The sequence below is a fragment of the Salvia hispanica genome, chromosome 4 (genome assembly GCF_029641045.1).
Source record: "Salvia hispanica isolate PSC_SH4W2 chromosome 4, Shi_PSC_v1, whole genome shotgun sequence".
NCBI classification, from domain to species: domain Eukaryota; kingdom Viridiplantae; phylum Streptophyta; class Magnoliopsida; order Lamiales; family Lamiaceae; genus Salvia; species Salvia hispanica.
Window position 1 is genome coordinate 17,359,378 of NC_142695.1, and position 26,644 is coordinate 17,386,021.

General features: G+C 36.6%; 2 protein-coding genes and 1 non-coding gene across 4 annotated transcripts; 1 reads left to right on the forward strand and 2 right to left on the reverse strand.

Annotated features, from left to right (window-relative positions):
• Window positions 1–250: 250 nt before the first annotated feature.
• PRP40A (pre-mRNA-processing protein 40A) lies at window positions 251–12,450 on the reverse strand. 2 transcript variants are annotated; one of them, XM_048091973.2, is made up of 30 exons: window positions 12,296–12,450; window positions 12,028–12,086; window positions 11,717–11,785; window positions 11,343–11,606; window positions 11,064–11,258; window positions 9,945–10,018; window positions 9,606–9,675; window positions 7,679–7,731; window positions 7,488–7,545; window positions 7,254–7,410; window positions 7,073–7,181; window positions 6,915–6,987; window positions 6,483–6,581; window positions 6,340–6,408; window positions 6,186–6,263; window positions 5,990–6,076; window positions 5,717–5,751; window positions 5,533–5,638; window positions 4,618–4,698; window positions 4,435–4,527; window positions 4,209–4,262; window positions 4,014–4,130; window positions 3,766–3,864; window positions 3,471–3,518; window positions 3,289–3,381; window positions 2,158–2,265; window positions 1,975–2,039; window positions 1,779–1,881; window positions 749–1,057; window positions 251–642 (listed from the first exon to the last, which is right to left on the reverse strand). In XM_048091973.2, the coding sequence occupies exons 2-30, from the start codon at window positions 12,058–12,060 to the stop codon at window positions 508–510; spliced, it is 2,934 nt and encodes a 977-aa protein (XP_047947930.1). In that variant the 5' UTR covers window positions 12,061–12,086; window positions 12,296–12,450; the 3' UTR covers window positions 251–507. The 2 variants fall into 2 exon arrangements, with proteins under 2 accessions (XP_047947930.1, XP_047947929.1); XM_048091972.2 differs by having other exon boundaries at window positions 7,073–7,410.
• A 763-nt stretch (window positions 12,451–13,213) lies between these two features.
• LOC148927378 (U6 spliceosomal RNA) lies at window positions 13,214–13,314 on the forward strand. The gene has a single exon (XR_016129952.1). It is a non-coding gene; the product is annotated as a U6 spliceosomal RNA (small nuclear RNA).
• A 3,914-nt stretch (window positions 13,315–17,228) lies between these two features.
• On the reverse strand, window positions 17,229–19,561 carry LOC125192959 (growth-regulating factor 7-like). Its single transcript, XM_048090644.2, has 4 exons — window positions 19,055–19,561; window positions 18,440–18,610; window positions 18,137–18,344; window positions 17,229–18,059 (listed from the first exon to the last, which is right to left on the reverse strand). The coding sequence occupies exons 1-4, from the start codon at window positions 19,344–19,346 to the stop codon at window positions 17,459–17,461; spliced, it is 1,272 nt and encodes a 423-aa protein (XP_047946601.1). The 5' UTR covers window positions 19,347–19,561; the 3' UTR covers window positions 17,229–17,458.
• Window positions 19,562–26,644: the final 7,083 nt, after the last annotated feature.

A 26,644-nucleotide genomic window follows, 5' to 3' on the forward strand; every position in this document is an offset into this window, starting at 1 on the left:
AAAAAAACAGAAACATATAAATGGTAGGAGTATATATATTCAGTGACACGTCAAAAAAAAAAACTCAACCAGTTTAAACTTTAAACCGATCTCCCCTTCTAAGAGTGAGATGAGACCAGTCATCCTCACCTAACCCGACTCCTAAAAACGATGTAGTGAAGCTTCATTTGGAAGGTGAAGCTGATAAAAACACAAACACTACCTACTTCGAGACCTTAAAAACCAGCTCAACAATTCATCATGCTCTAGATATAGAATAGGTGAATATAATTTCATCTCAAATCTCGAAGTGTATTGTCTAACAAAAAGTATATTAATAGACACAAAAAACTAAAACTACCCCAGAGGTTAAACATCCTGAAACAAAAGAAATTTGGGGACAGGGAGTATTCAGGTATGGGGTAAGCATATAGAAACAAGCGCTATCATGTTAGTGGTGTCTCAATACCATAGCTTTAGTGCTGTGACAAAAACTACTAGCCCGATGAACAAAATGGACAAAAGTGTCTATTGGATCTCCCCATCCTCACCCAATTCGCCATCTTCCAGCTCCTCGTCACCACTCCGTTTCGATCCATCGCGGTGATCTTTTCTGTGTCTTTTATGTCTGCTTTCGCTGTCTGATTCGGGTGAATATGCATGCTAAAGGATAGATAGAATAACAAGGGTATCAGATTATTGCACTGCTAAGCCATCCAAATACAGAGGGGTGAATATGCATGGTGAAGGGTCAAGGTGATTGCTTTACCTTTCTTGACTTTCTACGGTCACTGCCATGCCTGCGGGACTTCTTTGTCTCCTCTTTATCTGAACTCACATCATCAGCCGTGCTCTGATGCCGCTTCCTATGCTTCTTCTCTTTCTCCTTTTCCCGTTTTCTGTCATCTTTGTATCCATGAGATTCCACAGAATCCATATTTTCAGTAGTCTCTTCATCCTTTCTTGAATTATCTTTCCCCTTCTCCTTTTCTCTGTCGCAGTCCCTATCTTTATCTTTCTCCTTTCTTTCTTTATCTTTTCTCTTGTCTTTCTCCTCCCGCTCTTTCTCCTTTTTCGTCTGCAAAGAAGCATATGTGGGAAACAGTTAGTGGAAATTCATCAAAGTGGTAGATATTAATTAGTTGAAATTCCCAGACAATATTCCAGCTAATCAGTATGTTCGGCAATACATTATCATCTACAGTACAGTACAGTACAAATCATGATTTGAAATGTTTCCACTACTTATGTGGAAGGCATCATTTGTATTTTGTATTTTGTACCATCTATATGTATTTACTCCCACTAGTGATGTGGAAGGCACTCTACAAATTAGGCACAATGCCGGATCAAGTAAATTCTTAGAAAAAAATCACATCATAAGATAGCTAAATGACATTTAAACCAATCTAGGACGTGCTGAAACATAGACTGGCATACGTTGAACACATGGAACAGGCCAGCAAAATCTAAAGGATGTCATTTGACAAATGCTCATATAATTGAGATTATTATGATGACAAAATCTAAAGGATGTCATTTGTACAATATATTGATAAATAGAAGGTTTACCCTAAGCATCTATCCATTCCCAGATGTAACAAGAGAACCCAAGGAAAAATCACAGAATGCCAAGGAATAGTTGCTATTATACATATGTGATGCAATTACTCCTCAAAGTTCAGTTTAATTACTGGTCAAAAATATTTTTCCAGCAGGTACATAAATTTCAGTTTAAGTAATCTGCAATTAGATAATTTAAGCAAGATGAACTCATGTTGTATCTAGTTTTTAATTACCTTTTCTTCCTCTCGCTTTCGCTCCTTTTCCTTCATCTTCTCTTGTAAACGAGAGATATATTCATCAAATACTTCTCTGCAGAGGTCTTCTTCTCCCATGGACCTAGAGAACACATAACAAAATCAGATGGAGAAAAATAATTAGTATTCCTCAAAATCGATCGAGGCATTTCCTAACCAATTTTAAAAAGTGTACCTGTACTCTGAGCTTTCCTCAATTAGTGGTTTGCATTCCTCCCACGTGGATAGCATATTTAATTCCTAAGATGAAGTAAATAAAATGTAAGAATAAGTTAAATTATGAAAAATTTACTGGGACAAGAGTAGATAGAAGGGAACTAAGTATAATTCCTTCCACCATCAAGCACATCTCTAGTACCTTTATGGTGCTCAATTTATCAGTTAAATCTTTGGCTAGACGTTTACGTTTCTTAACCTCTTTCTCTTCTTTCTCTTTAGCTCGATCAATAAGATCTTTGTATACTAGCTGCCAATATCACATGGACGCAATTAGAAATCTCAAATGAATGCAAAGTTCACAGCTAGCTTCAAATGTCCAAGTAAATTCAAAATATCAAAAGTTGAGATAAGGTGGCACATGGAGAAATAAGCAATCTAAACTTGAAGAACCTACACGTCTTGAAGAGAACAAGATTTTAGTTTTTTTTATTTCAGAGCTCCCATATCATGAGTAATACAGAGAGACAAGCAGACACGCGCTCATACACAAACAACAATAGGGAGGCATTGTGTAATACTCCCTCTGTCCCATAAAAACATGCACTAGTCCATGGGCACGGGTTTTAAGTAATCCAACATTGTTTGTACTAGTAGTGGAGAAAGGGTCTCACTTTAGTGTTACTTGTATCTTGTATTGTGAGTGGAGAAAGGTCCCACTTCAGGGGTATTTGTTAAGATTGTAAAATGAATTGTAATAGTAAATTAGTAAGGTATTATTGTAATCCCTCCGCGGCTCCGCCCCGCCATAAGCGATTTAAGAAATTGATATTTAAAGAGTTAAGTGGAGAGAGTAAAATATGAGATAGAAAAAAGTAGAGTGAAGAGAGTGTAAAGTAGGTGAGAGAATAAAGCAAGAGAGAGAAAATGTATTATTTTTTGCTAAAAAGGGAATGACCCACTTATGGTGGGACACCCCAAAAAAGGAAAGTGACTCGCTTATGGTGGGACGGAGGGAGTAACAATTTATGGTGGGGGTAGTATGCATAAAAGGGGAAAAAATGAAATGTCCGTGTGTTTATGGGACGAACGAAGAAGTGTGCATGTTATCACGGGACAGAGGGAGTGCATTGGTGGTAGCCATTGTAGCTGATTCAATTAGAAGTTAGGATAAGGATGATTAAAAATTCAGGTCTCACATTCTATAGCAAAAACAATGAGACAGCCGATTTTGACTATCAATGGTAAAAAATGACTGTGAAACCTTTTGTTTAGGAAAATGAGTAGTGTTTCTCAAAAAAAAAAGAAAAACGAGTAGTCAAAACACTGATACCTGCAAATTAATGTCAGATATGGAGGACAAAACAGTATTATCTCCAAAAGAAGACTTAAAGTCTTCAAATGTCCACGTTGAAGCAACTGTAATCTAAAATTGAGAATAAGCAATAGGTTAAGGTTCAGACTATCAACACAATAATAGACTGAAAGGAGGCAATGGAAGTCACACAATTCTACCTTTTCCTGCTTCAAAACATCCTTTACTTGGGTTTTGTCTTCATCATACTGCACACAAGTAAAAGGCACCAGCAGAATACATGGGGTCGTTAGCCATCAAATGAAGGATAGCCAATATTGAGAGAAAGAAGTATATAAAGTGCTTACTCAAGCAATATATGCTGAATTTAATACCTAATAAAATTTATAAGTTGCTCAACTGAAATATATGCGAGTATAATTAGATTTTCATTGTGTAGCATCAAACATTAAACTACACAACTAGTTGCAGACTAGTGACGATAGGTATAAGTACCTTTTTCTCCAATTCTTCTGTTAGATCCTCAAACAAATCTTTGGGGGTGGAACCAGTAGTGTTTGATGCAACTGCCTCATAAGCCTCAGAATCCTTGACCTTTATAGATAATGGTAACATAAACATAAAAAACAAGAATACAAAAACATATAGTAAATAAACAGAAACCAAAACAGAAACAAAAGACTAATCGACTCTTATAAAAAGGTGCTAATATGTATGATTAGGAATGAAGACAATGTATGTACTTTTTGACAATATTCCCGCCAGGATGTTTTTGCTGTAATAGTGCCAGCAGCAATATGCTCCTCCAACATCATACGAAATGCATCACGGTTTTTACGCTCAGCTCGTCTAAGTTGTTCCTTGATATGCAAAAAATTATCAGAATCAAAGCAAACATGAGCAGAAAAGATTGAAAAGAAGCATATACATAGAAATACCTTCTGTATCTTCTTCTGCTCTTCCTCCTCCTTCTCCAAATCACGAATATAATCCTGCAACAGCAACATGCATAGGCAGTAATTATTAATATGGTTGTAGGTTCAGATGCAGGACATGTTCAAATAACTAATTACTTGATTGAAAGGGAAATTGCTTGAAGGCATATTATGGAGACAATAAGAACCCCTTACATAGAATGATGCCTTATTATCAATCATAATTCACCTGAAAGATGTCGAGCCGATCTATTTTATCCAGGCGTGTACACCGCTCATCATCTTCCAGAAGATCTTGAACCTTCCGCCACTGGCTATCCACCTGACGTAAAAAATAATACTTTAATATGTTAGAATGGATGAGGCTGCTACATATGAAAAGGTGAAAAGCTCAATAACAAAGCAAAGGCACCTTGATATAATCACATGATTCCAGAAATTGCCTAAATTCCAGCCTGTTTCGACGAGCCTCCTCCTGAGCCTTTGCCTTCTCCTGGAACAGATAGCCACACACATAAATATGGAACACAAGCTCAAGGCTGTTGCAGATGGACTGTCATTGCAGCTTATGTAACATGCGATAAAAGTTGATTAAAACCACACACAACTCAATAGTACAGCTTGCCTTTTATAAATTGATTCTTAGATATTGAAGAAGTAGGCAGCGTGTAGATTGTGTTTTGCAGAACTCAACTCATGCAAGTTATATCAGATATCTGATTTACATTACATCCTCGAAATTGTATCATCCATACCAAAAACCTATCTTAAATATAAAGACCACAAGAATACTTCCATTGAAATCCATGATTCATCGCACAGAACAAGAGCTGTCCCTCAATCTCTGAACAAACTCATATTCTTATATTCATAATTCATAAATTATACTCCCTCCGTCCCATAGAAATAGACCATTTGGTATAGGCACGGGTTTTAATGCATAATTGGTAAAGTAAGAGAGGTGAAAAAGTAGTTGAAATTGTGTAGTGAATAGTGGGGCACATAAATAATAAAGTAAACGAGAAGGGGAAAAAAAATTGCCATAAACGGATATGGGCTATTTGTATGAGACGGACGAAAAAGAAAATATGGCCTATTTCTATGGAACGGAGGGAGTATAAAGGTGAAGAGCAGTATTTAGCCTGATATTCAGACAAATCCAGGTCATTGTCTCTAATACTACCATCCAGCAATAATTTAACATTGGTGGCTACAGTGTCTTCCCGTATATTCTAAAATATTACTTCAATAATTTGAAGAGATAATAGGATGTAAGCTTCTAGAAGATGTTTCAACACTCAAAAGGACAATAAGATCTATTGCGCACCTTTTTCTGAAGGTCCACAAGATAGTTTCTAAAGAGATCCTCGCGATCCACTTCTAGGTCAACAGCCTTGAACCGGGTATCATCTTCAAACATTGTCACTGCTTTGCTGGTTGTGGTACAAGAAGTTAGACCAAAAAATCCTTGAATAAAATCAGAGCAAGAAAAAAATAGAAGTGTGAATAACCTCCATCGTGTGGATGATGTGAGTTCTTCGGACTCCTGAGGCAAATAAAAAAAGACTAAATAAGTCTCATACAATATGCTCAAACAGAAACATGCTGTCCATGGGCGAGCCATGTTTCTATATAGAATGATAGAAACCAAAGCAAGAACCAAGTTTTATATTCTGAAGATGCAAAAAAAATTGCTCCAAGCCAACACGTGTAAGATTATCAAAAGATACATACTCAAAATCACACAATAATGGCGAAATGTACAATAAGTTTTTAATACTTACTTCCAACATCTTCATAAACTCCTCCTTTGCTTTTCTTTGTCTGAGACGCCTCTCCTCGGCCTCTATCTTTTTCCTTTGCATTAAGTACTGCAAAACAATGCAAAACAAATATCAACAATAAAAACACTTTACACTAAATAAATCATACCTACAATATGCAGGAAGAAGTGAGTAATTTATTCACAAGAATGATTACCTCATTGAATGCTTGCTTTCTTTCACCAAGCGTTTTCAGAGCACCATATCTTTTGTCATTAATTATCACCCTCATAGCCTGATACAGCATTGTATATCAACATATAAAAAGTTTAAAGAAATTATAGAAGAACAAAGCAGAAAATTCAATCCACCTGGTCCCAGGTCCAATCAGCCTCCACATTTGCAGACTCTAATAATGCTTTAAAGGCATGTTTTGCCTCCTGGACAGGCAATTATCATATATACCTGTATAATGGTAGTGGTAATAATTGATGAAGCATTATAAAGTAAGTACCTGCTTGGTGGCATATATGACAGGTTCATCATCCACTGTTTTCTCTTCAACCGGTGCCACATTTGTTTTAGCTGCAACAGCAATTTCTTTTTTCTCTTCCTGAAAAATGGACGGAAAAACAATTATCAACAGGTACTTTTTGCTGAATAATAAGTATACCAGAAAAATTGTACTCCATCTCTTATAGTCTCATGTCTTCTTCAACAAAAGAAACTTGCATGAACTTGGAGAGGAATGACTACAATTTGAAGACTTTTGCGAGGTAAAATAATACAACAAAAAAATGGAAAGGGGGGATTGTGAGAGAAATAAGTAGTGGTGCAAAGAAAGCAAGAAAAATGTTTAACCGATTGAATTAGCAATCTCAACAACTATATAGCACCAGGGTAAGAGAAATGGTTTGCAAATAATGCCTCAATAAACTAGTCATACCTCTCCATCTTGGACCGAAGCCCCAACTGAGGGACTTGACCCCACTTGTGATGAAGGAGTTTCCAAGCTGATCCTGAAACATTTCCAAACAGAAACCAATGAGGCCTCTAAACACCTGAACAGAGATCAGCCAAATAACTTCATACATAGGCCTTAACCTCGCGCTTGACAATTTAACTGGAACATCAGAAGGGGAGGATGACACTGTGTCTCCCACTGACACTCCAGTTGTACTTGCAACAGGTGTCTGCGCTACAGGTGTGACTCCTGTTTCAGAGACCAACACAATGGGAGATTTAGTATCAGAAGCAACTGGAGTAGCTGGGACAGGACTCGAACCCACTGCAGCTCCTATTGATGTAGTGGAATTTGGCAAGTTGTCCGCTGCAGGTGGTTGTTCACCAGAAGAACCACTAACTGTGGGTGGTGCAGAGCTAGCATTCGTTTCCGGCCGTGATGTCTCAGCAGCAGCTTTTTCAGCCTGTTCACGAGCCAACTGGAAGCACAAGAGTGAGAATTAGTTCAACAGAAGGAAAAGTAATACTCCATAAAAGAAATTATTTCCATACAAACCTTCAATTCATCGGGTATCGTCCATTTTGATTGCTTTGTCTCCTTGTTGTAATAATACCTGTGAAGTACCATCGAGATGTGATAACTTTGCATGTATTACTTGACACTGAATACATATTGTAAAGGATATATTCAATTCAGTAAAAAATATTGAAAACTTGCGAAGCCAAAGGGAATCTAGTCAGACTCACTTTCTACCCTCAGGAGTAGTGAATTCCTTCCAAACACTTGATGCATCAGCTCTCTGTCCAAATAGATTTTCTCAATCAGATAACTTGCCAACCAAAGCAGGTAAGAAATATCATTAGAATCGTCGATTCAAAATGAGGGTTGTCCGTGCATAACTTGGGAAATTACATAGTAAAAATACTTAGTACTAGTAGGGTATAGGATAAGAATCACCCCCTATAAAACCTAAGGTGAGAAGAAACTCCCAACTAAAAGAAGCAATGCCTAACGATAGTATTCATTAGTAAAACCAGTGCATTTAGGAAAATTGAGATAGTCTATAATGTCTTGTGGTTCCTAGTTTTTATAAAATTGAAAAATGACACAGGCGAGGTAAACGAGATTCAGTCCCCTATGTCAAATTCAATATCAGTAACCCTTCAATTTATATGCCCATGCATGATATTCACAGCAGAAGCTTTTCTCCCTATATTTTATATGCCAATTGCTTTTATAATTCTTCAATTTTTCTTCCCTCGGGCGACAAATGTCGAGAGAACTTCTGACAAAACAATAAGGACGGAAAGTTCGCAGTCATTTTTTGAACTATTAATACTCATCCTATGATCATCAATCACAACACACTAGACAAAAGATCCAACAGTTACACAATCATACAATTCTACCACACCCCCATACTCTCAATTTATCATATCGAAGAAAAGCATACAAGGAGTTCTCCTCAAGCAGCAAACACTATCCAAAAACCACCACACTCTTGCCTTGAGATCAATGGCAAAATTATTATTTCCTGTGAGGTCATGAATACTAATAGTCTAGTATTGATAGATAAAAATTCTTTAATTTATAATTTTCTAGATTTGAGCATGCCTTACATGTGTTAATCCAGTTCATTGAACTTGATGATATCTTTTATACCGGGATCTAGATTAAAAATCACCAACCTCATTGCTTTTATTATACTTCATTATGGCAAGAGTAGCACTAAACATTCAACATAGTTGGGGATAGATAACATTTGAAATCTTAAATACATCAACTGAGACAAATTTCAAATGATTAAGTATTACTCAATGTGAATGAAAACAAAGTGCCTACATAGCCATTAAAATTCTAAAGTTCGCGTATTTGAAGAATCACAAGTCAGCAAAAAATAGTGCACTACAGAAGTTCTATGGTAGTCAGCTAAAGAAAAATAATCAGAATCAATTCATCAAGCACTAATGTGCCGGTCATACATTCAACCATTAGGTTAAGACCTGGACCTGTAGTGCTCTATGCATGCCAAATGCAGGAATTAGATAAACAGGGTACCACCAGACAGGTATTGCTAAAAAATATATCAATCTATATGAACATGTAATTAAAAAACTGAAGGAAATAGAAATATATATATCATTGAAGTTATGTTGATATAAAAGATGGATGATAATAATCAAGACCAAACTTCATATAGCAATAAAATGTATATTTGCACTCCAAATGGACAATTAACAAAGCCTATATTCTTCAATCAATTTTTGGCAACACCACTCAACCAAACAGGCCTATATTTAAATAAGTAATAGACCTTGTACTTTTCAATATAGTTGGGTACTGTTGCACCCACAGGTCACTATCATGAGAAATTTAAATCCCAACATTACATTTATATGAAAATAGCAAATTGTTGCCTGCCTTGAGAAAGTGAAACCGTCTTCACATTGAGGACAAAGAGCAGTCGTTATATTCCCCTGACTTGCCATGACATCTACAAACCATTGAAGGACATGCAAATAAACGAGAATACATAAACGAGTCTACAATTTTCAGTGTCCACAACATAGGACAGAGTTTGCACGAGATCAGAGCAAAATAATTAATGACTCAGAAATGAGATAAAATTTATCAAGAATCTCTTGGGAATGAAAAAACTAGATATTCACTCACCTCTAGAGGGGTCATCAACTCAAGAGGCTTCTCCCAACTAGACTGCTTTGTAGCCTTGTTGTAATAATACCTGAGCAGATACACATTTGCATATACCAATTAGAGAATATGGCAGTAAAAAGTGATGAAACCGCACCCATAAGATATGCAAATGCAGACACACTAACAATAGAATTAATATTTAACTCTTACAACAGATGAACCCAAAACTAACTTAGGCCTTCTAATATGTGAAATAGTGGCAGATCAAGCTGCCACAAAAGTCAGACAGAAATGTTTGGTAAAATCATCAAATCACTGAGAGTATGTCTCCTTAACAAAATCAAAGAATCAAATTACCTTCTGCCATCAGCAGCATCATATTCTTGCCAATCAGATGCAGACTGTTGGGCAGAACTAGATCCATTAACAGCCTTCAAAAAATAACAGAGTAAGGTTAAACCCATGCCAAGGGTAGCATAAAGGAATAAAGAAAAGGACTATGCTAGTTCAAATTGAACAGTCGTCAAGAACTTCCATGGAAATTTTAAATAATGCATCAATGGCACTGTGGAAACAGCATTGCAGGCAACTAAAAGTTGAAGATGAAAAGGTGAATGAACCACAACTTGTTAAGGAACATTAAATATACCAAACTAAGGAACATTAGATACCCCCTGTGAAGAGGTGGCAACGGCGGTGCGGATCTTGGATGGCTATGATACAACCCAACCCAGACCTGTTAACCAACTAAACCACAAATGGGTATGATATGGAATCAGGGTTGGATTCAGCATTATACAAATCCCTGATCATGGTTTAACAGACCCGCGTATGTCATAATTCATATTTGTAGGTATTGCATCACATATACAGGTCATGACATGCTTCATTTATATATTGAATTTAGGGGAAAATTTGCTAATCATTGATAATATTGGCCGATACAACTGTTCAATTTTTTAAATATGTCCACTTCATATAATAGTGCATACAACAATAAAAATGTATGTCCAACAAACAAGCTTCACGACTAGCTCTACCAACAAACAGGTAAGTTAGATAATCTGAACAACCACAATCCACAAGCCTCCAACCTATCAACGTTATCAGAAAGGCATTCCCTAAGTCAAACAAAAAAATAGGGCAATCCCAAATCGATCAACAAGCCGTGTACCATGTTATGAAAATAGAGTAAGAACAATGAAATTGTCACGTCCGGACAGAGTGGCCATGCAACATAAAAGAATGAAAAAGCCATTCAAATTGCAAGTTAAGTGTTAATAAATGAGATTCTATGATTAATTATGCAGACATAACTGAAAGGGGGATATAAAAGGAACTTAGCAATACATCAACTACCGATGATCAATTGACTTTTATACATGTCTGAAACTCTAATTGGTATAAATAGTAATTGTAAGAAAAGGATCCCTTTGGGGGTTTAATGTGAAATAGAAACAGGTTAAAGACACTCACTGGTACAGTTGCAGTGGTGGGGAAGGATTCCAAGCTGCCTTGCTGCAGTGGTGCAACAACAGGAGTACCTTGATTTGAATGCATCCACGGTTGTGCCCCAGCAGAACCAACAGGCATAGGCATTTGGGAGGAAGGTTGGAACTGGGGTGGCATGCTGATGCCTGTCTGGGGCAAGCCAAACGAAGATGGAGCATACTAGAAGAGGAATAAAATAAATAAGATGAAGAAAAAATAGTATTCATGAGACAGATTCAATAAAATATTGGCATATTTTCTTACAGTATGTGATGATGAATATGGAACTCCCTGGCCTGGAGGAGTTGACTGAGGCTGTGCCATGCCTGATGGCATAGGCATACTTTGAGGATATGAGGATGGAGCACCGTGGCCAGGTTGTGTAGGCCGTGGCATAAACTGTTGCATTGGTTGACCTTGACCTGGAGGCATTCCCATATTTTGTGGTTGTCCTGATGGATGGAACTGTGATGTAGTTTGTTGCGGCATAAAATGTTGGCCTTGTGGCGCCTGTGCGGCAGGACGGAACTGTAGCAAACATACATTTCAATGATGCAACCGCCTTGACATAATTCTGACACAGAGAAACAATATAACAAAATATTCTTCTTTACTCAATATATGTTCGAATTACATACTTGCATAGGATATGGAGGAGCAAAATTCTGAGGAGCCATGGATCCAGACGCAGGATGTGACCAATGTGGCTATTAAAGAAAGCAAGTGTCCAAAGAGATCAATTTCACAAATAAAAATAAATTAAAATTTAACAACCTCAAAATGAACATAGTAAACAATTCCCAAATTGATTATCTAGTCACACTTCAAAAGGAAATAACTGAACTCCACAACTACACAACTACAGAGTCCATGTCCTAGTGCTAGCCATACACAACAGCATTACTACAAGGATTTCCCAAATTTAACAAGAAATGCTCCGGAAGTCTACCTGTGAACCAGATGGAGGCGGGTTACTCGCCATGCCTGCGGCAAGTTAACTTCACAAACCTGCACGCGAGAACACCTTAAAAAAATTATAATTGAGCAACATACAACACATATAGATATGGAAGGAGAGAGAAACAGTTACATATCCATAATCCATAATCAAATGATTAGCAACTAAATGCATTTGTTAGTGAAACAACAAGTCATCCTAAACTGAACCAAAAATATTCCACCAATCAACGATAATCAACTGGTATATGTTTATTTACCGGAACAAAAACAAATCGACGGGAATAAACAGTTTCAGATAGAGAAATCTCTTGTCCGGTGAGATATAAACCCTAGAGATTCGATTCAAAGGGGTCTCGCGAAATGTTCAGTGAGAATTGGGTGACAGAGCTAAATGGGTCGGGCCTAATACCCAAAATCCGGTTCAACGCCCATACCCGACTCAAGCAAATCTATAGAATAAGTACAATATATTACGCATTTCTTTCTAGAGATGTAATAAAATGCAAACTTTAAATATTGTACAAACTTCAAATTATAATATGTATTATTTAAAAATGTCAATAAATGACTAAATAATAGCAACAGAAAATATCAATACAGTCCCAACTATGTTCGACATCAAAATCTTTAAATTTTATTATGTGTACATTGTGTTTAGAGTTGTCAGGCCTGCCAATATTTTGGCCCGCCCCAGCCCAAACTCATGTTTGAGCTAGGCCGAGCTGGGCTTTTATTAATTTTTCTAAGCCCAGCCCAGGCCCACTTGGCAAGTGGAATGGGTTGGGCCCTGATAGAGCTTTATTTGAATTTTTTTTAATTATATAGATTAAAGAGATTTTAAAAATATTATGTCTCACTTACACGAAATCTACATTGAAATAATGATTAAATTGCTGACTTTGTATTAATATCATTTTTCACATTCTTTAATCATAAGAAGAACTAGATGATAACATAAAAGTTATGAACTTAGTAACTAATAAATTTAAAAAATCCTACTCCATAATTATTTATTAGAGATTGAGGTTTGAATACCAAAATATGAGTACTATTTTTAAAATCAAACTTCACAATCATCCTTTATACATCTTGGACAAAAATAAATATAAGAAAATACAATAAAGATGGAATATTGTATTCGTCTGGATTTAGTTGAGAACTTGTGTATATATTAAATCCATTCAGTGACATCTAATGAAATTGGAACAATAGAAAGAATATTAGCATGACTCGTGCACAAGATTACGTGCATAAATTCAAAATATACTATTATTAACGATTAATTACATTAAAAATATTAATAATATAAGGTGGGTCTCTGATGGGCCGGTCCTAGGTCGGGCTTGGGTTTACAGAATGGCCCAAATGGAGCCCACTTCAATCATTGAGCCCGGCATAGGCCCGCTCTGTTTCACTGGTGGGCCGGGCTGAGCCGGCCCAGTTGACAACTCTAATCGTGTTAGCGTTATGTTGACACTGTATAGAAAAATTTGGAGTTTGTACAATATATAGAAATTATCTGAACCAGTTGAAAATTCTAATTGTGTTAACATTATATTGACACTATATAGAAAATTTTGGAGTTTGTAAAATATAGAGAGTTTGCATTTTATTGTTTAGTTTGCAAATTAAATGTGTAAAAAAATTTATCCGGAGGGGCCCGCACACGTTTTCATAGTTTTGATAGGTTAATTGAAGCAATCAAAATAGTGGGTTCATGTGTTGTTAGGTTAATTGAACCAATCAAAATAGTGGGTTTCTTTATTTGCGTTAAAAGTCAAAGGAAGATAATTTAATTTGATTAGCTAATTACTCTTAATTAATTAATGACCTAGCTAATTACCTTGCAAAACTAACGCCATCTTCTCTTTGCAAATTGCAAACTCTAGCGCTACAATCCCTTTCTCCCTAAATTCATACGTAACAATGGCAAAATCCTAACTTTGAACTAACGAATTGTTGGTTGAAACAGACACAAGGTAAAGAGAGAAATTGCTATAAATCAGCATACTAAAATAGCAATTATCATCGTCACAATGCATGTATGAATGGATCGATGATTATTGAAGGAGTGCTTAGCTTGAAATTAGTCTACGGTGAATTGGAGGAATTGAGATCTTGATTATTATTCTGTCTGCGCGAATGTGGCAAGGAATACCATCAACGATCGGGTAAGAAACGTCAATTGAATCATTACGAGTGAGTTAGTTTTCTCGTTACGTTCTTTGGTCAGAGGGCAAACGATAGTCTTCACAACCAGTCTGGAGCTTATGCGGGGCGCTCCATCTTACCATTTTGGAAGATTGATTTTTGGCCTTTTCCCCGCTAAGATATGAAATCATGTAATTTGAATTCATTTTTTCATGTAGAAAAAAAAAATCATGTAAACCTAAATAGATGTAGTAGTAGTATCAATTTTCAGTGAGGATGTGAAATTGGGTTCTTGTGAAGATACGATTTTACTATCACACAAAAATAATATTACTGTCTCTATCTTATAATATCAAATTTTAAGCCTTTGATATAATACGATAAAATTAGGATTTCGTTAAAATCATCGTTATATTTTATTTTATTTTGTAACAAAATAATTTTAATTGAGAGATTTATTACAATTTAAAATTTTTAAGACAATTTTGGTTAAGTAGATCATACACCTCAATAAAATACCACACCTTTTATTATTATAAACTCAGTACTATGAAAAATAGGATTTGCACTCCACTAACATTCTCACCAACTATTTTGTATATTTAATGAAACACGCATTGAATTGGGATTTTAAATTTTGGAAGGAAAATATATATGTACAGTTAATACTGTTGATTGTTGTGCTATGTTGATAATTTGGTAACCCTATGCAGAGTCACTTTTTTAACTATGTTGATTGTTTTATACAGTCGATTACTTCAGATTTCATGTAAACACAGTATTCCCTCCGTCCCATAAAAAATATCAAATTTATGGGACGGTACAGAATTTTAGGAGGTTTTGTTTTATGTGTTAAATGAAGAGAGAAAATATAATTTTTATATTTATGTGATAGAAATTTTTTTCTGAAAAGAGAAATGTGATATCTTTTGTGTGACAAATTAAAAAGGAAAATGTGACATTTTTTGTAGGACGGAGGTGGTACCGTATAATGATTTGTCAGAATCCACATGAAAGTATATTTAATTTGAGTACTATGCGTTTTTACCAAAAGATGTGGGCTACAATATAACCCATCATTCTAGAGAAGCCCAAAATACAAGCTCTCTCTCCTCAATAGCAAGGGTTTTCGGAAAATACAAAATGAAGAGAAATTTTTTTATTTATTTTTATTTTCATTTATACATCTACAAATTTTTCCTCCCTCTATTGTTATATAACTTATGTTGCAATCAGAGAATTTGGTAGGGCATTGTCGTATTATTGATATAATTGTGGTATTTGTGCTGCGGAAGAGGGATTTATTTTGTTTTGCAAATTTAAAAAAAAGTTCGGATAAATTGACAATTATATATAGGATTTTACTAGTAGTACTATATTTATGGCTGAATTTGTTTGATTAGTAGGATTAATTTATTTTTGTGAGCTTTCCAATAAGTAAACAACATTTGAATATGAAGGAGATGGTCTAATTCGTAATATGGCAAGTAAGCATATTGTGAGCTGTATGGGTGGCCTCTCCTCATATTGAGCTTTGGTGGCGTTTTAAAGCCTGAATTTCAGTGAATATATACCAGAAATGAGGGTTACGCACACCTCCATATTTGATCATGCATGATGATGCCACATGCTTATTCAAAGCTTGTCCATTTGCAATGTAAAGGAATTTGTGCCCTTTATATATGTTGATTATATTTCTTGATTTCCTCTGGTTTCCATTGCCTAACTTTTTGTTGTTGGTCATTTTCATCGATTTTCATTAGCTTTTATTCCCCTCGTCCTAAAAATTTGACATTTATTTCCATTTTTGTTCGTCTCTAAAAATTTTTCACCTTTTACTTTTTCCATTTTTGATAAGTAATCTCATATTAACTAACTCATTCTCACTCATATTTTATTATAATCCTACATTTTTTATAACCTGTGTTGAGTTTAAGTAGTAAATTATAAGGGACGGAAGAAGTATTGTGGAGTGGATTTATCTGTTATTCATGCTTGTGCTTCGTGATTATCCTAATCATGTTGAAGAAGCATCTTTCATTATTTTCATGAAACGGAGCTATCCCTTTGGAATCAATAGAAATCGCTAAACAAAACCTTTTTATTTAATTTGGGCTTGTGGAATTGGAACTAGAGCTTTTACATCTAAATTCTAATGTTTGGTATTGCTAAATACTTAAATTTGGAATTGTAATTTAATAATTTCTAAATATGTTATAAAATTGGGCACATTTACACAACTTGCTCTATACATACTACACATCGCACTACATACTTTTCTCCAGAAAAAGGATTTAGAATTTTATCAACACATTGCACACATACACATACTACACATAATTTTGCATTGCAGAGAATTCTACACACAATTAATATCAGTAAAATACCCCATTACGTGCTTAATGTCAGTTTCTATGATATTTAAAGACTTTTTGCCATATACTTAGCATTTTGTATAGAGTCACTTTACTAGTATAAAATTTGTAAACTTTTAATTGCACCACGTTAGTTGTATCCAATCTACAACTATGACATGCATAATTATTTTGTACAGTATGTAAAGTAGTAGATTCCTGTGTTAAATCCTTCATGTGTTTGATCTTATCGTCTGTGTTAAAACAGACGCCTATGACATGTAATTTTCTTACTATTTGTATATTCCTAAATTCTAATTTATTTTCATTAATGTTGATATAAAAAATTAGAATAACTTGCTACATTTAGAGAGAGAGAAAACATAGGAATTGTAAGTTTTTAGTTAAAGTATATTCCATGCCCGAATAACTCATAATGAGGAAAAAAACGCTAAACGTTGTTTGGTTTGTGTCGGTTGAGGTTGTGGTTGTGTTTTATGATGGTGAGATGATATTTATTTTATCTCCATTGTTGGTAAAGAAAAGTCATAAGCTGGACCACAGCAGCCTATATCAATCTAAAAAAGATTTCCCAATAAGATCTCCATGGTCCAAACCTAACCTACTAACGCCAAATCCAGGATTTTTATCCGATCTTCGACCTCAGACATTAATCACTCAACCGTTAGACAAATGAATATTCGTGACATAAACTATATACACAACCCATGAACCGATATACACATACAACCACAAAAAGGCATTGCTAATTTGCTCCCCTCTAACCAAACCTAAAACAAAATCATGAGCTCAAACTCAATTCTATCAAACAGGGATGCACACCTATTTAGATAGATAACAATGTCAAATACTACCACACACAGTTTCAACTAATGCAACCAATATATAGTAGTACTAGAAACAGCAAGCCCAACTACAAACTAAAAGCAAGAGTTGATTGTGTGAGCATTTGTGCTTTTCAGAGTGCTGGCAGGGATGGATTGATGATCCGTTTGCAAGTAGAGGCGTCGTCCGAGGGCTGCTTGCAGTGCTGCTGTTTGAGAGGGACGTGAAGGTGCCCCTTTGAAGAACCCCGGTGGGAGACAAGTCCAACCAGGGGCTGTCCCATCTCTCAATGAGGTTTAGCTGTTTCGCGTCACTAGTGCTCGTTGTGTTGTGGAGGACCTCCCCGAGAGGCCCTCCTATCGAACTGGGCTCCCACGAGATGGGAGCCCAGTTACTACTACTAATACTACTACTCTGCCCATTGCCTAATCCCAACCCCATCTCAAGCTCCCCTGATCCCGGGGCAGAAGATGTCATGGAAAAGTCCGAGGGGATGGAGATGGAAAGCTGTGTCCGGTGCATGTCTCGGTCAGGCTGGTCCATGAACTGGCGGAGCTCGCTCGGCCTCAAGGGATTCAGGAGCAAGTCGGAGTACACGAGCCCAAACTCTTGGTTTTTGGAGTCTTTGGGTTTGATTTTGGGGAGTGTGGTGGTGTGCTCAACAACACTTCTGCAAATGGAAAAAGATCTGTCAGTGGAAACTATACGGCTAAATTTTCTAAATTTCGAGTTCAAGATTTCGCAAACCTAGTGGTGGTGGGCTTCGCGGAGGGGCCGGATTGGCCTTCCACAGGCTTTCTTGAACGGTGGCGGCCTCGGTTCATGTGGCGCTCGCAGTACTTTTGATCCATGATCGCGTCCCGCGAGCACCGCCACTTTTTTCCATCGGTTCTCCGACACCGACCCGGCTCCGGGTCGGTGTTGGAGAATCCCAAATGGAAACCACTCCATCCCACTACTCATAAAAAAATATATAAGTTAGTTTGAGCTAAAATTAGTGAATCTCAGTTTATGTATAATAAACCAACTCAAGAGAGAGAGAGAGGTTACAAGGATTGGATCTGAGGGCAGAGAAACCAGAAGCTTCAAAAGCTTTTCTAATGGGATTGAGGAGATGAGAAGGAATGGGAACATTAGCAGTGATGTATTTGTAGATCAAGGCTTGGTGCTCTAACTCCATCCATTGTGATGGAGTGAATGGCCCTCTCAAACCATTTATCCCTGTCCACACACACTCAAAAAACTGTGAAATCTTGAATCCCTTTCCTTTGTACTGCTAGTGTATTATCCAGTCTTAAAATAACAAAAGTGAAACCACACTTACAAACATCACAACTTACTCTTCTCCAACAGTGCAAAAAAAGTGCCTCCAAAATGGGAAAAAAGAATGTGAAGCATAAAACCCAAAAACAGAGTGGATAAGATGATGACACAAAGCATACTAGAAAAAAAGGTAACAAGATCTTCAAATTTCTCCAAAAATAAAAAAATTCAACTTTACCTGCAATTTTTTTTAACTTAAAAAAAAAGGAATAAAAACTCATCATGTCCAAGTCCAACAACTACACTATAAAAAAGGGAGATCTTTACAAACCCCATATCAAATTTCTTCCCAAAATCCCAACATTACATGCAAGAAAATAAAATAAAAAATGTGATTTGTACCTGCATTTCTAGCAAATGCATTGGATGAGTAGTGATGGTAAGGCAATGTGAGCGGCTGTGGGTTTGGAGAAGAGAAGCTGAGCATTTCTGGGGAGGAGAGATTACAGGTGTTGGATATCCGAAGCGAACCCTCGCCGCAAGATGAAGTTTTGGGCATCTTAAACCCCCTTAAATCTTCAGCATTTATTGCTCTATCTTGCTTGAGAAATCCGGATCCGTAGCAATATTTGTGGTTGTCGGCATCAGCATCTGCGCCGCCGCCTGTGTCTGAAGGGAGGAGGGCGAAATCCATTGAGAGAGAGAGAGGATTTAGAAGGGGCCAGTGTGTTCGGAGACAGGAAGAAGCATTTTGGTTTCTTTTTTTGTTTAGGAGACAGGTGTTGGAGTGTTTGGATTTAGGAGAGTAGAAAAGGGGGGAATCGCAGTGGTTCTTGATTGATGTCTGTGAAAGGATAAATTATTGGGGAGAGAGAACGTTGTCTGATTGGTTTGTGACAAAACTTCACTATAGTTGTAATTTTGATTTTTGCCCCGCAGGAGGTGTTGTATCTAATACACAAATAAAATAATATTTATTTATTTGATTTTTTTTATTCACTTCCTGCTGTGCAATTTGGATCCACATCTAGTTGTAAGTGACAGTACTACTTACTTCGACATCAGACTCATCTAAACAAAGTATACACTCCTTTGTAGATAGATCCTTCCTTGAGCAGCACACATCATATTATTCTAACTTTATTTACCGAATGTAGAAAAAATAAAATAGAGATTAAAGTATTTTTATTTTTAGCAATAAATCATTTTAATTAGAACACACCAAAAAGAAAAAAATAGGTAATCTTTAGTGGAACAGAGAGAGTATTATATAAGTAGGAGTATAATTTAATTCACTAAACTACACTATCTAAATTCTCATGCCAAAATATAAACGTTTCACATAGGTTAAGACAGAGATTGTAATTATTCTTTTAATCTGTATGTAAAATCATATCTTTAATTCACCTAAAATTTGAATATGTCAACTTGTATGATGAATCATGAGTAATACTCCTCCATTTTGCCACAGTTAAAAGTGTTTTTTTTTTAACAAAACTAAGAAAAAAAATGTTTATCGTGTTAAATGAAGAAAAAATAGAATAAGAAAGATATAAAAATAGATAGAACAAAATAAAAAAGTAAATAAAATAAAAAGCATTAAGAAAAAAGGAAAAAATAAGTAATTTATATAGAAATAACTCAATTACGATTAAATTTAATAGCTCATTTATAATGAAATAGAAAAAGTATAAACAACCGTCATAAATTTTTATCCATATTTTCATGTAGTGTGCGGGAATCAAAAAGCACAATGATGAAATTGATTTTTTAGTATTCAAAGATAAAAAGGATGAGAAACTAGACATTGTTTAAATGCATATATGGAATGAGGACATGCGTCACACACACCTCGGAGTACAAAGATTGAAATAAATGAGAGCATAAAAATTCAGAAAATTTGAAAAAGAGAAATGATAATAGAGGAGGCTTTTGTACGTCACTGTGAAAACATCACATTTATTTCACACGCGCCCTAACTCACCGTGTCAACTTTCTAGTACTCCATTTGTTCCATAGTAGTAAATAGTAATAGAGTCATTTTGCAATTTTGGTACGTTGCATAATAATTGAGTCATTTTCCTTTTTAGTTAGTGAAAGCCCTAGTGGTTGTCACGTCAGCATGCTCTATCTTTCTGCAATGGTGAAGCCCTAGTGGATGTCCTATCTATTATTCATTTCTCATTTCAATTTTAAATCATTGTTTTTTAATTTTATTTTTAAATACTAAAATACCGAAATATATTATATTAAACACCACAAATGCAAAAAAAAAAAAACTACATTACTTAATTTTTAAAAAAAAAACTACTATCATACTTAGCTAAAAAAAACTACATAAAAACTAAAATACTAAATTAAAAAAAAAAAAACCAAAGTAGTCATCTAAATTTAACCTCTGGCTCAAATTCTTGATCATCTTCTCAGTCCTCTGTCGGGCATCAGGATCGGTTTCCTGACGAAGGCTGTTTTGGGCGTCAAGTATAAACCTATACTCAACCACCTCGCGAAAACCTATGAACTCCTCGATCGCTGAGGCCATGAGCTGAGCAGATGGAGGAGGCACAGCCTGCGGGGGAGCCACCGATCCAGACGCGCCCGCCTTCGCCTTTCCTTTGGCCTGGGCTTTGGCAGCCTTGGTGCCAATGGGACGTCTAAAAGTAGACGTAGGCGTGCCGGAACTCCCTTCCGGCTCAGCGTTCAGATCCACAGGAGATGGGCAGCTGCTCGTGTAACCACCAGTGGCGGTGGTCTTCGTTCGCTTTGTAGCCGAGGATCCCACCGGTATCCTTCCGTTGAACTTCGGCTTGTCCTTCAAGATCAGCCAAACATTGTACAGCTTGAACTGCCCGAACCGCTGTTGGTACTCGAACAACGACTTGTTGAGGACATCCTCCATGCTCTCACCGCCAGCCCTTCCGTCCCTGTTCTTGTTGTAGATATAACAGAAGTTGTTGACGTGGAGCTTGATCTGACCCCACTTGCGCAGCTGAACCTTGCTCCGCTTGAACGCCCACCTAGGTTTCATCTCGTTGTAGCGTGCCTCAATGCGATCCCACATCCTGGCCGAAGTCTAGTTGTTGGAGGATATCGAATCCTCCGATATGTCGATCCAACACTGAGCCACCTTCACGTACTCCTCCAACTCGTAGTCAGTACGCCTTGTGGCGTACTCTTCGTTAGGCTCGTCGGATGGGAGTGGGACTGGGACCGATGGTGCCTTTTTCTTTCCGCACCATCTTCTTCCTCCTCCTCGGCAGCAGCGGCGCAGGGGCAAGAGGTTGCCCACAACTAGCCTCCATGTCCTCAACCCGATACTCCTCAGTGTCGATGAATGGATCGAACTCAGAGTCCGAAACGAAAGTGGATCTTACAGTTCCAGGCGTCTCAACCCGGTAGTCTTCATGTCCGGGCCACCAGGCGCCACCACCGCCGCTGCCAAACATGGGCATACCGTCGTCGACATTATGGGGTTTTGGAAATTGACTCGGATCCATTCTTGAAAGTGTGGATATTGAGAATAGAGAAGAGAAAGTGGTATTGGTGTGTGAAAAGTGAAGAAAAATTGGGTATTTATAGTGGTTTAATTTAAGGTTTAAATAATTAAAAAAAAATTAAAAAAAGGAAAATCGTCCGATCGGGCTAGGGCATCGGGCTGCAGTGGATGCCTGATCTCACGCCCAATGGATCGGGCGAAAGATCGGTCGCAACCGAACGCTGGGTCGTCCTCGGGCATGCTCGACGTCTGCAATGGTTGCCCGAGCCCGATCTCGGGCGATCGGGCGTGAGATCGGGCATCCATTGTGGATGCTCTAAAAGTCAACACATTTTTTCACACCTACTTTACTCTTTCTTACTTTTTTCTCTCTTTATTTCTCTACCTTTTTCATTTTCCATTTTATTTTCCCTTTACTTAACTCACCTAACACAATTTTTCTTAATCTTCGTGCCGAAAAGAAACTCCTTCATTACTATGGAACGGAGGGAGTATTAAAATTTGACCATTTTTATGAATCGAACGAGAATATTTTTATGTAAATGAACAGTATTTATAAGACTTTATTGTCATCTAAATTATATTCCCTTTGTCTGTGAATAGGTGTCTCATTTTTCCAGTTTAGTTCGTTTGCGAATAGGAGTCCTGGTTCATAACTACCATAAATGGTAAAAAGAGCTCAACTCACTTCACTCGCATATCATTTAAAACTAATATATATAAGTATGACTCATATTCCACTAACTTTCTTCGACCTACTTTTCTTAACATTTCTTAAAACCCGTGTCAAAATGAAATGGGACTCCTTTTCGCAAACGGAGGGAGCATGGGTGAAAATTCAACACATTTATTTATGAACAGAAGGGAGCATCGCTGCTCCTAGGGATGTCAATCGGGCCAGCCCACTGGGTTTCGAGCCAACCCTATTCGGGTTGCGGGTCAATCGGGTGCGGGCTAATCGGGCTGTGATTTTTTCGGGTTACGAAAGTTCAACCCTAACCCTAAAAGCTCGGGTTTCGAGCTAGCCCAGTGGGCTAATCGGGTTGCTACCGATACAATTAACGTGTGATCAATCCAATAAACAATGGTGAAAATTAGTTATATTTACAAATTGTAAAATACTTAATTATGATAAATTTGAGATATATGCTTAAACTCAAACATAAACATGATCAAATACTAATATTTGAGATTTATGCAAAATAAAACATAAACATCAAGAAATTTTAAAGCATGTTTTAGAAATTTAAATATATTTTTAGTGAATTTGAAGTTTCTAATTTATATAGTATCTATTATTATATTAATAAAAACTTATATATTTAATATATAAAATTGAAAATTATTTTTTTAGTAATCTATATTATAAAATAACCAATGAAGTGTTGAATTAGAGTCAAACAAATAGAACGATAGAAATTTTATCGGGTTTTCGGGCCAGTCCATCGGGTTTTCGGGTCTGACCCTAACGGGTTGCGGGTTAATCGGGTGCGGGCTAATCGGGCTGTGATTTTATCGGGCTAGAAATTTTCAGCCATAACCCTGTAAATTTGGCGGGCTATTCGGACCGGCCCACGGGTTGCGGGCTACATTGACATCCCTAGCTGCTCCTTTCTGTTGCTCCACTACGGATGCTCTAATGTCATCCATTTTGTTGATGTCGTGCATAGGTGATTATGTTGATTTTTATTGATAAATGGATAGAAATTTAAAGGTCGTGTTACAGTGGATTCGAACTCGAGACCTTCGATCCAAGGCATCAACCATTCTATGATCACTAAGTCAATACGAGCACACTGATTATTCTTTTAGTTGTGTTTGTTGTTGTCGTCTATATATTTCGCTCGTCAAGTAAATCGAGTTCTAACCATTTTTTAAAACATATTGATGAAATTCTATATTAACTTTTAATTAATACCTAAGAGCATCCACAATGGCGGCTAGCCGATTCGCGTCGCTAGCCGGCGTGCCGATCGGCCAGCGATCGGCTAGCGCTATTTTTTAATTTTTTTTATTTTTGAAAAACTATATAAACACGATTTTCTCTCTCACTAAATTTCTGTACAAGAGCAACATCTAGCGATGGACAACAACAACTAGGCTCAATACAATATTAAGACCTAAAACAGAAACATGTCATAGAGTGGGGCGGTGGCTCGTGTGTGGAGGCCCAACAACAACAGCGAGACCCCCGTTCGGCTAGCGGCAAACTATAACGGATTCAAGGCATACTAACATTTTTAATGTATTTTTTTAATAAATTAGTGAGGAGTAGAGTGGGGCGGTGGCTCGTGTGTGGAAGCCCGAATTTTTTTTTATTATGTAATTTTTTTGATTTTTAGTTAATGTACTTTTTTTTATTTAAATAAAATTAACGAATTTTTCCCGTATATGTGTCGTAAATTTAATTCCGTATTTTGTGTTTAATTCCGTAAGTGTAGTTGTTTTTGAATTATTTTTATTGCGGCTGGCCTATGGCTGACCTAAATCTGATGTGGCAGGTGGATTTTTAATACTGCTGACGTGGCAAAGAAAAAGAGTGGCTGGCCTATTTCTATTGTGGATGGTCTAATAATTTTCTTACCAACTAGCAAACTTTGAGATCTACCCCCAAACTCCACCAACTTGTTTAGTACCCCCTGTTACTTCTTCTTCTTAAACTTAAAGATGAGAAAGAATGGAGGTGGTCCATGTTTTAGAGATTAAAAGAGGAGTATGTTTTTAGTGTATATACTATTTGGCTGTCCAAACTTGACAAAGTTGCATTTGTGCATATGATGTCTCAATACCCCACATGCAGGAGCAGGACACGTAACCACAAGAATAGGCCACTTTTAATTTCTCAATCATTAATTGCAAAATATACTCTGTTTCAAATTCTAACCTTGGTTAAATTAAGCCTAGTGAAATGTGGCTCATTAGGTTGACCATTTTGATCAAATTCCAAAGATTTTATCTCCATTTTCTATCCTTCAAGACTCCAACTAGTTGTTTTAAATTGCCCAAAACCCTAGATCGTTAAACAACTAAAATAACACTGTTAATTAGTAATATAAAAAAGGTCTAGTTATTATTATTACTAATAATATTATTTTGAGTAGCAAATACTAGTCCATAAATTAGTGGAAATTCCTCAGGGAAGTGGGATTTTTTTCAAAACTCTATATATACTGCTCATTGCACTTCGTTTCATTTGCACCACGAGCGACCGGCTAACGCATGTATTATCGTGCACAACATGATCGTCGAAAATGAAGGCCTAAAACAAAAACATATCATACCGTCGGGCCGGGGGCACTCTGCCCCGCCCCACCCCGGACCCCAGGCAAGGGGGCGTAGATCCCCATTCGGCTAGCGGCAAACTATGGAGATTCAAGGCATACTAACATGTATGGAGTACTTTGTTTGAATCATTTGTTTTAATTAATGAAATTATTATTGCACTTCTCCATCAGTATTCATGCCGAATTTTTAATTCTGTATTTGTGAATTTGATTTATTGTTTATTATTGTGCTTGTCCGGCGGGATGTCCTAGTGCTTGTCCGCTATTGTGCAGTGGAATGTCCTAGTGATGTGGCAGTGCAGTGGGATGTCCTAGTGACGTGACATGAAGTGTTTTTGGGATGTCCTTGGGCTTGTCCGCCGGGATGCCCACCCCTATTGTGGATGCTCTAAGACCATGTTTATCGGTGGGGGTGGTCGGCCTCCACCTCATTTTGCAATTTTAAAAAAAGAATTGAAATGGGTGGTTTGTCTCGCTCTTCGGCTATGGTCTATTGGTTGCCAACCATCGACCAGACTGTCTCTCAAATGTGTGTTGATGAATCATCTAATGAGATTGTGCCACATGGCACAATTTCATTGGTTAATATTATTTTTTTAAAACATGATTTATCTTTTATATATTATATTAAAAAATTATACCAAAATTGATCATTTTTAATCCTCTATAAATAGAGACCACATTTTTGTTATAGTTTTGCACAATTTTTTAATTTTTTTTTTAATCTTTTTTATCTTTTCTCCTCATATAATCCTTCTTCTTTGGTATAAAATCTTAAGTACGTTGTAGTCCTCTTTGTTGTTCATCATGGATGATGACGAGAATAACATATTCTCAGATTCTCAAAAATTTTATTCGACCCAAAATTTCAATCCTTCTCAAGATTATTTCCTAACTTTGATGTTTTTATAATATTTAGTTTGTCATTTATTATGTTTTTTTTATAATTTGTATTATGCAATAATAAATATTTCATTTAATAATATTATTGTTAAAAATAATATATAATGGTATGGTTAGGTAGTCATTGATAAACCATGAAAACATACGTGGTTGGGTTGGATGAATATTAATGATGTGGAAGATGATATTGAAGAGATAGAAGTGAATTAAATATTTAAAAAACGGATGATTAGATTGAATTGAGTGGTTACTGATAAACATGATCTAACGTGAGATCGTGAACAAAATTTATATAGGCTTCAAATCCAA

Bases quoted from the DNA above. Each gene is read 5' to 3' on its own strand.
- PRP40A (XM_048091972.2), bottom strand. From the start codon at position 12,060: ATGGCGAGTAACCCGCCTCCATCTGGTTCACAG. The intron at 4,528-4,617 runs GTGCCTTTGCTT...TTTTTACGTCAG, and splicing joins AATCATGTGATTATATCAAG to GTGGATAGCCAGTGGCGGAA. The intron at 3,865-4,013 runs GTACATACATTG...TTATCTATAAAG, and splicing joins GGCGGGAATATTGTCAAAAA to GTCAAGGATTCTGAGGCTTA.
- LOC125192959 (XM_048090644.2), bottom strand. From the start codon at position 19,346: ATGGATTTCGCCCTCCTCCCTTCAGACACAGGCGGCGGCGCAGATGCT. The intron at 18,345-18,439 runs GTAACCTCTCTC...TTTTATGAGTAG, and splicing joins TGCCCTCAGATCCAATCCTT to TGGGATGGAGTGGTTTCCAT. The intron at 18,060-18,136 runs GTTTGCGAAATC...TTCCATTTGCAG, and splicing joins GCGAAGCCCACCACCACTAG to AAGTGTTGTTGAGCACACCA.